The sequence below is a fragment of the Anabas testudineus genome, chromosome 11, assembly GCF_900324465.2.
Source record: "Anabas testudineus chromosome 11, fAnaTes1.2, whole genome shotgun sequence".
In the NCBI taxonomy this organism is placed as follows: domain Eukaryota; kingdom Metazoa; phylum Chordata; class Actinopteri; order Anabantiformes; family Anabantidae; genus Anabas; species Anabas testudineus.
In genome coordinates, this window is record NC_046620.1 from 16411776 (window position 1) to 16427065 (window position 15290).

At 37.1% G+C, this 15290-nt stretch overlaps 2 protein-coding genes and 1 long non-coding RNA gene across 3 annotated transcripts; all 3 read left to right on the top strand.

Moving 5' to 3' along the window:
• The first annotated feature begins 2732 nt into the window (after window positions 1-2732).
• On the top strand, window positions 2733-3579 carry LOC113155083. Its single transcript, XR_003298100.1, has 3 exons — window positions 2733-2851; window positions 2964-3091; window positions 3376-3579. It is a non-coding gene; the product is annotated as an uncharacterized LOC113155083 (long non-coding RNA).
• A 313-nt stretch (window positions 3580-3892) lies between these two features.
• Window positions 3893-5950, top strand: LOC113155079. Its single transcript, XM_026349589.1, has 6 exons — window positions 3893-4040; window positions 4120-4193; window positions 4298-4317; window positions 4401-4515; window positions 4596-4772; window positions 4850-5950. The coding sequence occupies exons 2-6, from the start codon at window positions 4191-4193 to the stop codon at window positions 5597-5599; spliced, it is 1065 nt and encodes a 354-aa protein (XP_026205374.1). The 5' UTR covers window positions 3893-4040; window positions 4120-4190; the 3' UTR covers window positions 5600-5950.
• Window positions 5951-12835: 6885 nt separating this feature from the next.
• Window positions 12836-14751, top strand: LOC113155080. Its single transcript, XM_026349590.1, has 6 exons — window positions 12836-12846; window positions 12937-13010; window positions 13111-13130; window positions 13214-13328; window positions 13409-13585; window positions 13663-14751. The coding sequence occupies exons 2-6, from the start codon at window positions 13008-13010 to the stop codon at window positions 14398-14400; spliced, it is 1053 nt and encodes a 350-aa protein (XP_026205375.1). The 5' UTR covers window positions 12836-12846; window positions 12937-13007; the 3' UTR covers window positions 14401-14751.
• Window positions 14752-15290: the final 539 nt, after the last annotated feature.

The window sequence follows — 15290 nt, forward strand, 5'->3', positions numbered from 1 at the left end:
TTCCTTTATTAATATTTTACATTGTTATAATTCTTAAATGCTTTTACATTGTCAATGAAATGTGTAGTTGTTGTAACATTTTTTGTTTGAATCAGGCTAATGAACATGATTCTCAAAACGTCAACTGAAAATCATGTGCAGTTCAATGCTGAGGTTGCTGATCTACCTAAGTACGAAATAACGATTTCAAATAGATTAAATGGAAAAAAATGTATGTGTAAAATGTTTTGTCTGAACATTTACTAAAGTGACCAGATAGTAGATGTCTTGTCAACATCTGCCACATATACAGACGGTGTGCCTTGATTAGTCTTACGAGGCAGTGATAAAGTCCATTAAAGTGTATCAGACTTTATCACTGCAGGTTGCTGTGATGTGCATTTCTGTACTAATTGACTGTGGAGGTGTCAGTTATTCAATGGCAAACAAGATGAAAATGCAGAATTTCAGAGAGAGAGAGATCAAATTTCTCCACATTGGCTTCTCTCCATTGGCTCCCTGTAAAATCCAAAATAGGGTTTAAAACACTTCTTAATAATCAGGCTCCATCTTATCTTATAGACCTCACAGTTCCATATTTTCCCAGGAAAACACTTTGTGAGTGCAGGTGAACTTGTGGTTTCCAAATGTAGAATGAGAGGCAGAGTCTTTAGCTATCAAGCAATACCCTCTCTAAATGTAAGACTAGACTTAAAACTCACCTTTTTTATAAACCACATAGTTAGAGATGAATCAGTTGACTCTGAACCATCTCTTAGTTATGCTGCTATAGATTAGTCTGCTGGGGGACAACCACTGATGCACTGAGCTCCTCTCTTCTCCTTCTCCCTCCCATGCTCGCGTCTATCCATTATGCCCCATCATGCAGCGACATCTAATGGCCACAAGTCATCAAAGCAACATTTACTGCAAAGAGTTTGCCCGCCGTTACATTATTATCAAAAACAGATTATTTCTGAAACATTCATACTATTGGTGCTTATAAACAGGAACACACTCTGTAGGAAATGCACATAAATAACAGAATAATGCTTAAAATAAACAGGTACTTCCCAGTCAATAGATATGTTTAAATCTGTTTAGCTCAGTGCAATTACATGCAACCATCCACTTGTAACTTGAAAACGAACAGGAACAGAAACAAATCAGTGAGCCTCCCTCCTGTTGTTAACAGTTTCTACATGTGACACCCACAGGCCTCCATAACTTCAGCAAAACAACAAGTACTAGTCTTCATAATGCAAATTGACAAGGCAATAGTTTGTCTTGTTTCTCTGTAAAGAGAATGGTTGTGAATACGAAATGTGAGTTATACAGACCTACAACTAAATAGAGGCATCGCACAGAGGTCACTCCTTCAAAAAAGTGAGGATTCCTTCATTAATTGTCACACAGACACAATATTTTTTAACATTGCCATGGACAGGGGTCAGCATGAAAGAAAAACTGCATAGGATTGACAGGTGCATATGGAATTACACAGTCACAGTCCTGATCACAGTGCCAAAGCTGACCTCTGTCAACCACAAAGTGTTGATGTTGTGGTGTTACATCCAGACATCCAGTTTGTCCCTGAACGCCTCACACTGACGTCATGTTTACGTCACGTATTTATTCCACAGCTGCAGTGATGACTCGTTTCCACTAGATGTCGCCGTATTTTCACGTCATTTCTCATCGATCAGGTGATTCGGCGCAAACACGAATGCGCAGCGGAGCCGAGAGACGCCACAGATACAAACACATCCGACTAGACGAACACTGCCAGTGGTAACTACTTTTATCTCAGTCTATTTGATCAGCGCTGATACTTTTTCTATGTTACGTTTTCGGTCTATGAATTTGTCACAGCTTGACAGAGGGCTTTGTTCAAACCTCTGGTAGGTGATTGTACGTAGAGTTCAGCTGCTGACGTGAACTCGTGTTGTTCTGTTCACATGTGCAGATGTTCCTGCAGACTGTCACTGCATTTACTGCTGTTTCTTCTATGTCTATAGTTATTCCCCTAAGTAATATGTCAGACCTAATATTTTCTAGAAATGACTTGTGCTTTTCAAAAAGACTCAAACTCTTTATAATGTTAATTTATTATAATGTTTACATTTCTTAAATGGAGAATTTGCCTGCTTTTACCACCACTGCTTTGACAAAGACATTTGTTTTATTGCAGGTGACAAAGAACCAGGATGGCAGCTGCAAGGTATCTGCAGGAGACATTTTCTGTTTGTTCAGAGAGCCTGAAATGAACTCTGTCTTATCCAGAGATACGTGTCGTGAAGTGTGTTCTTTGAGTGTAATTTGGTGACTGAAATCTGATCACAATTGTAGAGATGCAAAAATGTGTCTCTATAATATAAGTTCTTCTTTTCTGTCTTTCAGTATGCCTCAATCTCCGGATTGGCCACAGCATAGCACAGCTACAGGTTTACAACACATCTTTTTTCTACATATCGTTTCCCTATTATTTATTTTTTCCACATATTTTACATATTTCTTTACTTCTTTCTGAATATGTGGCAGGTAGAGACAACAAAACGGTAGAATTAAAGCAACCACCTGGCTCTATATTGAGGAAAGCAGAGCTCAGCGAAACCATCTACAGAGACAAAGTTGAGGAGGTGAACGGGTGGGGAAAATTCTACCTTCCTGACATAGTACAAATGCAGGTTTTAGGGGTAGTGGAGCACACATCATGCCAATGTGACCAGCTTGTTCTGATGACATGTGAGGACAAAAAGGTGTATGCCTATGATGGAGATGATTGGCTCCAAACCTGAAAAAGCTATTTGAAAATGGAATGGAGTATCCAGCCTCTAAGACCTACTACAACGGAGAAGCCTTCAAAGATATGGTGAGAAGTTAGAGTGATGTCCAGATAATCGGCAGGTCTTTGTGATTCCTGATATTGGCAAATAATCCGCTGAACTGACAAGTTTCTTTAATGTGACCTGTCTTGTGTGTAGACTGATGACGACTGGGCAGAAGTGAGGAAGGGCGCTGTGGGGCAGAAGTTAGAGAAACAACATCAAGAACTGGTGAAGGCAAATAAGTCCAAATTCTTGGAATATCTCAAATAACCAGGATATTGCATGTATGTATGAGTTTATTTGACACTGACAGACAAACAACATTAATAAGAATTGCTATTAAGTAATATGAGTTGGCCAAAAGGCAGTTTGACTGTAATTTATATATTATGCAGAGTAATAGTAATAGAAGAAAACAACATTAATGCTAATAGAAATCATCATACAAAACACTACACTGACTCCAGTATCCTATATTATACTGAACCTTTTTCATAAAGCATTTTGAGATTTGTCATGATCTGACTACTGTGTACTTAGTGTATAATAATCCATGTTTCTTTTACAGGTGCTGGTGTTTGCCCAAAACAAGGAAATGTGAACAGAAATGTCCTTATCCACAGTTGGCATAAACCATACTTACTGATGTCAAAGCACAACAGAAAGTCTAATAAGATACTGCTTATATAAAAGTGTCATTTCTTTTCCTAATGTACAACATCTCCCAGAAATTAGTTTCATCATAAAATAAAGTTTGATTTCCTGCTCTCAACTGCTGCTGATCTTTTTTTTCTTTTGTAATTTTGCTTTGTCACTTGTAGAATCACACTTAATTTTGCTGACATACAAAAATAATTAAACTACATGATGAAGACTTATCGGTGTCCGTTGTATTTTCTCAGTCTGATTTACTTTATAATGCTTTACAGTTTGGTTAATATGTAATCTGTATTTAAATTATACAAACAGTTTAAAGTGTGGGGTGTAGTGCTGTACATGGGGGAGTGTGTAAATGACTTCAAATACAAAAATGTTAAGGGGTTTGCTGTAGTCAGTTTTGTCGACTGCTTTTGTTTTGGTATTTCCTGTTTGAAGAAGTAGGTAGAAGGTTTTATTTTACGGCGCTAGTTCACGGAAAACTAAAGGTGTTAAAAAAGACACGGAACAAGGAAGGCGCTAATTACTTCATTTATTACTGTATTTTTGTTTAGATTCCGTCGAAGTGGAAACAAGGTTTGTTCAAGAACTTGTAGGGTTTTGAGTGTATGTATCATGGCATTATTTTAATTGTTTTGTATTTGTTTTACTTTAGCTCTTACGTTGGTTTGTGGAGTTATACCCAAGGAAATAAACGCTGCCAGATCAGTAAAACACGTTTTGGCAATGGTGAGTTCCAGATTTTTCTTGGTGTCCTTTCTGCTACTGATACTATAATAACCCAGTTATTCTCGATTTTGTTCTCATGTATGTTTTCTGTGTGTGATCGACAGGATGACAACCAGCAAACGAGGTGAGTCAGATGATTCTGCTGAACATCGGGTTATCAACATGTTGATAATGTGTTTGTAATTCTTCTGATCGTTATTATGTTAGAACGGAAGAATATCTGACGACCCAAGAGCCTTTGAGAAGTAATGCCTTCCTGCTAATCATGCAGATGTTAGAATGGTCCAAACAGAATCCAGGAGGTCAACACTTAGTGGAGGAGGTGGGTTGTAAACACTCTCAGTCCCACAGTGTAATTTGTAATTTTATATGATAACTAATAACTGTGTTTTGACTGAACAGATGCTACACGGGATCTTCTTTCTGGGAGAGATCAACAGGATACCATATTCTCCAGAAATGATCTTTGGGAGTGATGTAGTGATGTTACAAAATTTGAAGCAGTCCTACCCTGATCCTTTTGAGTTCTATTTATCTCAGCTACCTAAGCGGAGTCCATTTTCGTGTGTGTTAGACATGGTAAGCCTATAGTTTGTCAAGATATTATTCTTCCTATTGTACAAAACTGCATTTCACAAACATTTGTGATTTTGCAGGTTGTCTACCTGGCTGAAGAATGGAATGAAAACCTCATTAAACACATGTTACAAAACATTAACAGACAAACACAAACAAACACTAACGACTTAAATACAAAGCATCTGATCTCCTCCACCGCGTGTGTCTCTGTGTGTGAAGAAGACAAACGAGAAGAAAAAGGAAAAGAAAAAGAAGTGTGTGTCTCTCAGAAGGATGAGAATCCAGATTCAGTCAGGTACTACGGAGTCTCCATGTCCACGTCTGGTGGTGATGTTGGGCAAATCGTGATTGCTGCCTCCTGTTTGAGCTACTGGGACAATTACGTAGCTGATGCAGTGATGACCTATTATCCTAGACAAGTCAAGAAAAAATACTTTGATGGAACCATTAAACTTCCACAGGTCAGGTGCAAAGCGTTTAGCATCAGTGATGGAGTAGAAATGTCTCCATGCAGATCATGTCAGAATTTGTTTGGTTTAAGAAATTATACTGCAGACAGAAGTGTACCAGGAAAATGGGCTTATGGCAACTGTGCTGAAGCTGAGAGTTTGAGCAACCTGTTGAAAAATGAGAGTGGAATTAAAGAGCAGGTGCGGCCAACGTCTGCCACGTACACAGATGAGAACAGGAAGAAGGCTAAAAGACATGTCCTGAACAATCTCAGGGGTGTGCTAGGCGAGATACGTAAAAGGAATGAAAAGAGTAAAAGGATACCAGCCTTTGAATGGAATGGGATGATCTATCCTAACACTCAGTTACGTCTGTAGATAGGATTTTTTTTTTCATGGTATATGAAGAAACGAGATTAGTGCAGGAGATAGTCAGGACAGGAAATAACAGGCAAGTTAGTGTATGACAAAAAAACAAACAAACATGATAATTAATGCAACAAACTGATTTTTCTTAAAAACACACTGAAAACTGGCTTAGTTAAAATGAATGTGATTTATATAAAGTTTTAACATTGGAAATGGCTGATGTTACTTGTTATGTGTATTTTTATTCCTATTGACAATAGACATGCAAATGATTTTATGGCAAACTCTGCAAGACTAATGTGTGTACAACTTGAATGAAGCATGCAAGATATGTAAAGATTGATAAAAAATTCATACAAAGTATTGGGAATTAACGCCATGTCAAGAGCTTTGGGATAAATGGAAGAACTGAAAAAGTGACGAGGGTGGGACATCAACCATCATTTAGAAACCAAACAACCAATGTAGCTGACCATATAGTAAGCTTGATCATATTTATGGTTTCACAGAACCAGGAAGAAGAAGCAGCTAATGGGCCCTTATTATTAATAGATTTTTACATATAGTATATATAATATATAAACATATATGTATTGCTAGGTATGTATTGACCTATTTTCATCCATCTTACATATTCTGTATAAATATTGAGTTTTGTATTGGTGTTATTCTGTATTTGTGTTGGTGTGGATCTTTTCTACTTGTGGTTCCCTTTCTTTCTGTCTGAGTTAAGAGTAACTGTAACAAGGTGACACACATTACATTGAATTGACTGTCCAATACATTCCTGGGGGTAGTTAGCGTCCTCTGCTGGAAAAAGAAAGAAACATTTTTTAAGCAAAAGCAAATATCATTCCAGTCATGTGGGCTCAGAAATGTAGAAAAAACTGAAAGACCACAAGTTCTCAACAGTCAACTTTCCTGGGGTTTTAAAGTAAAACATCTGATCTCCTCTGCCACAAGGGAAAAAATAAGGAACATATAAAATAGGCAAGGTAAGAACTTTCCACATGTTCTTAGGTAAAAAAAGTGGGAGAGAGAATAAAACTTGATCCAGATACTTTTTTTCTTACTTACCTCTCAGGTTTTTTTTTTTATCATCATTGGTGGTTTTTAGTTATTTAAAATACTTTATTTCAAAAAGATATATTTTTATTATTACATTATTCTTAAATTATTATTATTATTATTATTAACTAATAATTTCTATTAAATTATTTGGCAACAATGCAGGTTTTGAAAAAACAAACAAACAAACAAACAAACAAACATATAAACTAAAGATCCCAAGGAAACTCTTAAGGCTGTTTAACATAACAGAACACTCCCAGCTGTAATGTAATACACCCACTGGTACTGGTTGTACGCGGAAACAGCAACAGGGAGTGGTGAGACTGGAAAGAACCGACGCAGTGACTGTGTGTGTTCGTCAAAGACCTCTATCTGTGAAGAAAACGAGGCTCGAGTCCTTCAACTGTGGTAACTACTTCTATTTGACTTTGTGTGATAAATGTTAAAGAGTAGGGATTTTAATCGCACTTTCTGAAATCTGAAATAAAGGCAGATCTGTCTTTATTTCAGATTCATTACTAGGCCTATTAAACCCTAATGTTAAGTTAAAACAACTCTAGAGGTCATAGCTTTATTCCCTCTACTAAACTAACATTTTAACGATGTAAAATGTGACTACAGCATTTTGTCACATTGAGATCAGAGACCAGAAGCTTTCGATTCTGTCGCAGGGGAAAAAATGCGCTGCAGCCGAGTGGTGCGTCACAGAGAGCACAAACAGGAGACGTGACCACTGTACGCACACTAAACCTGACCATTTCTAAACGATCCCAACTTAAGAAACGCTTATATTGTTTGTAAAAACGGGAACCATACCGACATGTATGGACATCAGACCTTTTACCTTTTAGTTTCTTTCACTTTTAAATGTTAAAAATTGCCATAATTTAAAGTAAATAAAGGCTGTCCACACTGTTCAAACTAAACAATAGTAACTAATTCTTGTTATTGCTATTCCTTGAAAAAATTCATAGATATAGCAACTAGTCATTACTGATCCTTCTACACTTTACTGCATACATTAAAAAGTGGTATAGGTCAGCAATTTGTAGTTTCATTAAAGTTCAGGTCAACTTTCATTACATGAAATGTCATCATATAATCAGAACTGTACGTTTCCATCACTGCGCATTTCTAATAATAATAATCTGAAAGTAAATTCTCACTTCTGAAAAAGCCATATTCTCTAATAAAGAGCTCATATATTTTGTAGTGCTTCAGCTAAGTACCTTGTAGTATTTAGTAGTGTGGATACATGTTTTTTAAATATATGTCATCTAAGCAGAAGTTGATTTACTGAAGGTGAATGGTTACAGTTTAGAAATGTGCACAGCTGCTTTAAAGTAATTTCCTTTATTAATAATTTACATTGTTATATTTCTTAATTGCCTTTACATTGTCAATGAAATTTGTACAGCAGGTTTTTGTCTATTATCTTGCATATAAGGTTACAATTCTCTCTTTGTCCTTGGCGTAGGTGTTATTCCTGACTTCAGTCTCCAAGAGTTACACTACTAAAGCAGTTACAAGGCTGCATGTAAATCGTTCAGACACAGTTTATCTGGGGAATGTCAGGTTATCACATAGAAGCATATCAAGTAAATGTATAATAAGAATGTTCCCATCAGTGTGCCTTCATAACTGGGTACAGAGATGAGAACCAGAAGAAGGTGGGAGGGGTTTTCATGAAGAGTCGTAAGGATTTCCTGGTTGAACTGGAGTTTAACTGGCATAACATGATCTACCTAAGTATGAAATAAAGATTTCAAATGGACTAAATGGAAAACAATTGATGTGTAAAATGTTTTGTCTGAACATTTACTAAAGTGACCAGATAGTAGATGTCTTGTCAACATCTGACACATATACAAACGGTGTGCCTTGATAAGTCTTAAGAGGCAGTGATAAAGTCCATTAAAGTGTATCAGACTTTATCACTGCAGGTTGCTGTGATGTGCATTTCTGTACTAATTGACTGTGGTGTCAGTGTTTCAATGGCAAACAAAATGAATATGCAGAATTAGAGAGAGAGAGAGATCATAATTTTCCTGCTTTAGCTTCTCCCCACTGGCTCCCTGTAAAATCCAGAATAGAGTTTAAAACACTTCTTCTCACATATAAATCACTTAATAATCAGGCTCCATCTTATCTTAAAGACTTCATAGTTCCATATTTTCCCAGCAGAACACTTTGTTCTCAGAGTGCAGGTGAACTTGTGGTTCCTAGAGTTTCCAAATGTAGAATGGGAGGCAGGACCTTTAGCTATCAAGCAATTCCCTCTCTACATTTAAGACTAGACTTAAAACTCACCTTTTTATAAACCTTATAGTTAGAGATGGATCATTTGACTCTGAACCATCTCTTAGTTATGATTATATGACTTAGATTAGACTGCTGGGGGACCTCTACTGATGCACTGAGCTCCTCTCTTCTCCTTCTCCCTCCTATGCTCTCGTCTATCCATTCAAACGCCCCATCATGCAGCGACATCTAATGGCCACAAGTCATCAAAGCAACATTTATTCTAAAGAATGCTCACTGTTACAATATTTAAAAAACTGATTATTTCTGCAGCATTCATGCTGTTGGTGCTTATAAACAGGCACACACTCTGTAGGAAATGCACAGAAATAACAGAATAATGCTTAAAATGTTTAAATCAACTTTCATCAAATTGTATTAATGATATTTCCTGACATTCTGAAGGCAGCAGGACTAATGGGCCAGAGCTCAGTACAATTACATGCAACCATCCACTTGTAACTTGAACACGAACAGGAACAGAAACAAATCAGTGAGCCTCCCTCCTGTTAACAGATTTCTACATGTGACACCCACAGGCCTCCATAACTTCAGCAAAACAACACAAGTAGTAGTCTTCATAATGCAAATTGACAAGGCAATAGTTTTTCTTGTTTCTCTGTAAAGAGAAGGGTTGTGAATATGAAATGTTAGTTATACAGACCTACAACTAAATATCACAGTGTTTTATAGAGGCATTGCACAAATGTCACTCCTTCAAAAAGGTGAGGATTCCTTCATTAATTGTCACACAGTCACAATATTTTTAATATTGCTGTGGACAGGGGTCAAAAACTGGATACAACTGACAGGTGCATATGGAACTACACAGTCACAGACCTGATCACAGTGCCATCGCTGACCTCTGTCAACCACAAGGTGTTGACGTTGCGGTGTTGAGACATCCAGTTGGTCCCTGAACGCCTCACACTGACGTCATATTTACGTCACGTAGTTATTCCACAGCTGCAGTGATGACTCGTGGCCACTAGATGTCGCCGTATTTTCACGTCATTTCCCATCGATCACGTGATTCGGGAAGCGGAAACGGAGCCGAGAGACGCCACAGATACAAACATATCCGACTGGACGAACACTGCCAGTGGTAACTACTTTTATCTCAGTCTATCTGATCAGCGCTGATACTTTTTCTATGTTACGTTTTCGGTCTATGAATTTGTCACAGCTTGACAGAGGGCTCTGTTCAAACCTCTGGTAGGTGATTGTACGTAGAGTTCAGCTGCTGACGTGAACTCGTGTTGTTTTGATTAGATGTGCAGATGTTCCTGCATTTACTGCTGTTTCTTCTATGTTAGTTATTCACCTTAGTAACATGTCAGACCTAAGATGGAAATGTGATTTCCCTTTTAAGGTTTAAGTGTGCTGCCAGTGATAACATTATAATAAAGTTACAGGTGCAATAACTGTGTATAAGTCATCTTTAATTTATCACAATTTATTTATTAGCACTTAAAGTGATCAAGTACTTTAAGACAAATTTGCTGCACCTACTTATCCATTTACCTTTTATGAAACTTTATACTCTTGATCCACCACATTTAAGAGAAACACATACTTACATCTGAGAGCTAGTAACTCGAAGTGGCTATTTTATTTTGCACAGACTTGGTTCAGTCAAAGTTGATTAGCTGTAAAAAAAAACATCCAACAGACGGGTCATATTTGCTAGAAATGACTTGTGCTTTTCAAAAAGGATTAAAACTCTTTATAATGTTAATTTATTATAAGGTTTACATTTCTTAAATTGAGAATTTGCCTTGCTTTTACCACCACTGCTTTGACAAAGACATTTGTTTTATTGCAGGTGACAAAGAACCAGGATGGCAGCTGCAAGGTATCTGCAGGAGACATTTTCTGTTTGTTCAGAGAGCCTGAAATGAACTCTGTCATATCCAGAGAAACATGTCGAGAAGTGTTCTTTGAGTGTAATTTGGTGACTGAAATCTGAACACAATTGTAGAGACACAAAAATGTTTCTCTATAATATAAGTTCTTCTTTTCTGTCTTTCAGTATGCCTCTTGTGCTTGACATCCCTGATTGGCGACAGCACAGCAGAGGTTTACAACACATCTTTTTTGTACATATCGTTTCCCTATTATTTAGTTTTTCCACATATTTTACATATTTCTTTGCTTCTTTCTGAATATGTTGCAGGTGGAGACTACCTGTTGTGGGTGGAACGCACTGTGTCTGAAAACAAACACAAAAGTGTAGAATTAAATCAACCACCTGGCTCTATATTGAGGATAGCAGAGCTCAGCGACACCATCTACAGAGACAAGGTTGAGGAGGTGAACGGGTGGGGAAAATTCTACCTTCCTGACATAGTACAAATGCAGGTTTTAGGGATAGTGGAGCAAACGTCATGCCAATGTGACCAGCTTGTTCTGATGACATGTGAGGACAAAAAGGTGTATGCCTATGATGGAGAGGAGCTGCATGAGGTGGCTCCAAACCTGAAAAAGCTATTTGAAAATGGAATAGAGTATCCAGCCTCTAAGACCTACTACAACGGAGAAGCCTTCAAAGATATGGTGAGAAGTTACAGCAATGTCCAGAGAATCGGCAGGTCTTTGTGATTCCTGATATGAGCAATTAATCCGCTGAACTGACATAATGTGACCTATTTTGTGTGTAGACTGATGACGACTGGGCAGAAGTGAGGAAGGGCACTGTGGGGCAGGAGTTAGAGAAACAACATCAAGAACTGGTGAAGGCAAACAAGTCCAAATTCTTGGAATATCTCAAATAAACAGGACACACAAAGGTGGGTATTTATCCTAACATGTTATTAGATACAGAGAGAAAATTCAAGTCTTAATGTTTCCACAGGTTCTTGAGGTAATAAAAGATACAAAAGATACATGATTTAAATAAGCGTATTAGGATTCTGCATCTCTGTATGAGTTTATTTGACAGTGACAAACTACATTAATAAGAATTGCTATTAATAAATATGAGTTGGCCAAAAGGCAGTTTGAAAGTAATTTATAAATTATGCAGAGTAATAGTAATAGAAGAAAACAACATTAATGCTAATAGAAATCATCATACAAAACACTACATTAACTCCAGTTTCCTATACTATACTGAACCTTTTTTATTCAGCGTTTTGAGATTTGTCATGATCTGACTACTGTGTACTTAGTGTACAATAATCCATGTTTCTTTTACAGGTGTTGGTGTTTGCCCAAAACAAGGACACTCTTCAGAAGTATTGGATTCTTCTTTTTAAAGGCGATCAACAGAAATGTCCTTATCCACAGCTGGCATAAACCATACTTGCTTAGTACTGATGTCAAAGCACAACAGAAAGTCTAATAACATACTGCTTATATAAAAGTGTCATTTCTTTTCCTAATGTACAACATCTCCCAGAAATTAGTTTCATCATAAAGTAAAGTTTCATTTCCTGCTCTCAACTGCTGCTGATCTTTTTTTTTCTTTTGTAATTTTGCTTTGTCACTTGTAGAATCACACTTAATTTTGCTGACATACAAAAAGAATTAAACTACATGATGAAGACTTATCGGTGTCCGTTGTATTTTCTCAGTCTGATTTCCTTAGAATGCTTTACAGTTTGGTTAATATTTAATCTGTATTATGATACAAACAGTTTAAAGTGTGGGGTGTAGTGCTGTACATGGGGAAGTGTGTAAATGACTTCAAATACAAAAATGTTAAGGGGTTTGCTGTTGCTTTTTTTTGGTATTTCCTGTTTGAAGAAGTAGGTAGAAGGTTTTATTTTACGGCGCTACTTCACGTAAACTAAAGATGTTAACAAAGACACGGAACAAGGAAGGCGCTAATTACTTCATTTATTACTTTATTTTTGTTTAGATTCCGTCGAAGTGGAAACAAGGCTTGTTCAAGAACTTGTAAGGTTTTGAGTGTATTGTATTTAAGTTATCATGGCATTATTTTTAATTGTTTTGTATTTGTTTTACTTTAGCTCTTACGTTGGTTTGTGGAGTTATACCCAAGGAAATAAACGCTGCCAGATCAGTAAAACACGTTTTGGCAATGGTGAGTCCCAGATTTTTCTTGGTGTCCTTTCTGCTACTGATACTATAATAACCCAGTTATTCTCGATTTTGTTCTTATGTTTTCTGTGTGTGATCGACAGGGTGACAACCAGCAAACGAGGTGAGTCAGATGATTCTGCTGAACATCGGGTTATCAACATGTTGATAATGTGTTTGTAATTCTTCTGATCGTTATTATGTTAGAACGGAAGAATATCTGACGACCCAAGAGCCTTTGAGAAGTAATGCCTTCCTGCTAATCATGCAGATGTTAGAATGGTCCAACCTGTATCCAGGAGGTCAACACTTAGTGGAGGAGGTGGGTTGTAAACACTCTCAGTCCCACAGTGTAATTTGTAATTTTATATGATAACTAATAACTGTGTTTTGACTGAACAGATGCTACACGGGATCTTCTTTCTGGGAGAGATCAACAGGATACCATATTCTCCAGAAATGATCTTTGGGAGTGATGTAGTGATGTTACAAAATTTGAAGCAGTCCTACCCTGATCCTTTTGAGTTCTATTTATCTCAGCTACCTAAGCGGAGTCCATTTTCGTGTGTGTTAGACATGGTAAGCCTATAGTTTGTCAAGATATTATTCTTCCTATTGTACAAAACTGCATTTCACAAACATTTGTGATTTTGCAGGTTGTCTACCTGGCTGAAGAATGGAATGAAAACCTCATTAAACACATGTTACAAAACATTAACAGACAAACACAAACAAACACTAACGACTTAAATACAAAGCATCTGATCTCCTCCACCGCGTGTGTCTCTGTGTGTGAAGAAGAAAACGGAGAAGAAAACGGAAAAAAAGCGTGTGTCTCTCAGAAGGATAAGAAGCCAGTCAGGTACTACGGAGTCTCCATGTCCACGTCTGGTGGTGATGCTGGGCAAATCGTGATTGCTGCCTCCTGTTTGAGCTACTGGGACAATTACGTAGCTGATGCAGTGATGACCTATTATCCTAGACAAGTCAAGAAAAAATACTTTGATGGAACCATTAAACTTCCACAGGTCAGGTGCAAAGCGTTTAGCATCAGTGATGGAGTAGAAATGTCTCCATGCAGATCATGTCAGAATTTGTTTGGTTTAAGAAATTATACTGCAGACAGAAGTGTACCAGGAAAATGGGCTTATGGCAACTGTGCTGAAGCTGAGAGTTTGAGCAACCTGTTGAAAAATGAGAGTGGAATTAAAGAGCAGGTGCGGCCAACGTCTGCCACGTACACAGATGAGAACAGGAAGAAGGCTAAAAGACATGTCCTGAACAATCTCAGGGGTGTGCTAGGCGAGATACGTAAAAGGAATGAAAAGAGTAAAAGGATACCAGCCTTTGAATGGAATGGGATGATCTATCCTAACACTCAGTTACGTCTGTAGATAGGATTTTTTTTTTCATGGTATATGAAGAAACGAGATTAGTGCAGGAGATAGTCAGGACAGGAAATAACAGGCAAGTTAGTGTATGACAAAAAAACAAACAAACATGATAATTAATGCAACAAACTGATTTTTCTTAAAAACACACTGAAAACTGGCTTAGTTAAAATGAATGTGATTTATATAAAGTTTTAACATTGGAAATGGCTGATGTTACTTGTTATGTGTATTTTTATTCCTATTGACAATAGACATGCAAATGATTTTATGGCAAACTCTGCAAGACTAATGTGTGTACAACTTGAATGAAGCATGCAAGATATGTAAAGATTGATAAAAAATTCATACAAAGTATTGGGAATTAACGCCATGTCAAGAGCTTTGGGATAAATGGAAGAACTGAAAAAGTGACGAGGGTGGGACATCAACCATCATTTAGAAACCAAACAACCAATGTAGCTGACCATATAGTAAGCTTGATCATATTTATGGTTTCACAGAACCAGGAAGAGGAATCAGCTAATGGACCCTTATTATTAATAGATTTTTACATATAGTATATATAATATATAAACATATATGTATTGCTAGGTATGTATTGACCTATTTTCATCCATCTTACATACATTCTGTATAAATATTGAGTTTTGTATTGGTGTTATTCTGTATTTGTGTTGGTGTGGATCTTTTCTGCTTGTGATTCCCTTTCTTTCTGTCTGAGTTAAGAGTAACTGTAACAAGGTGACACACATTACATTGAATTGACTGTCCAATACATTCCTGGGGGTAGTTAGCGTCCTCTGCTGGAAAAAGAAAGAAACATTTTTCAAGCAAATGCAAATATCATTCCAGTCATGTGGGCTCAGAAATGTAGAAAAAACTGAAAGACC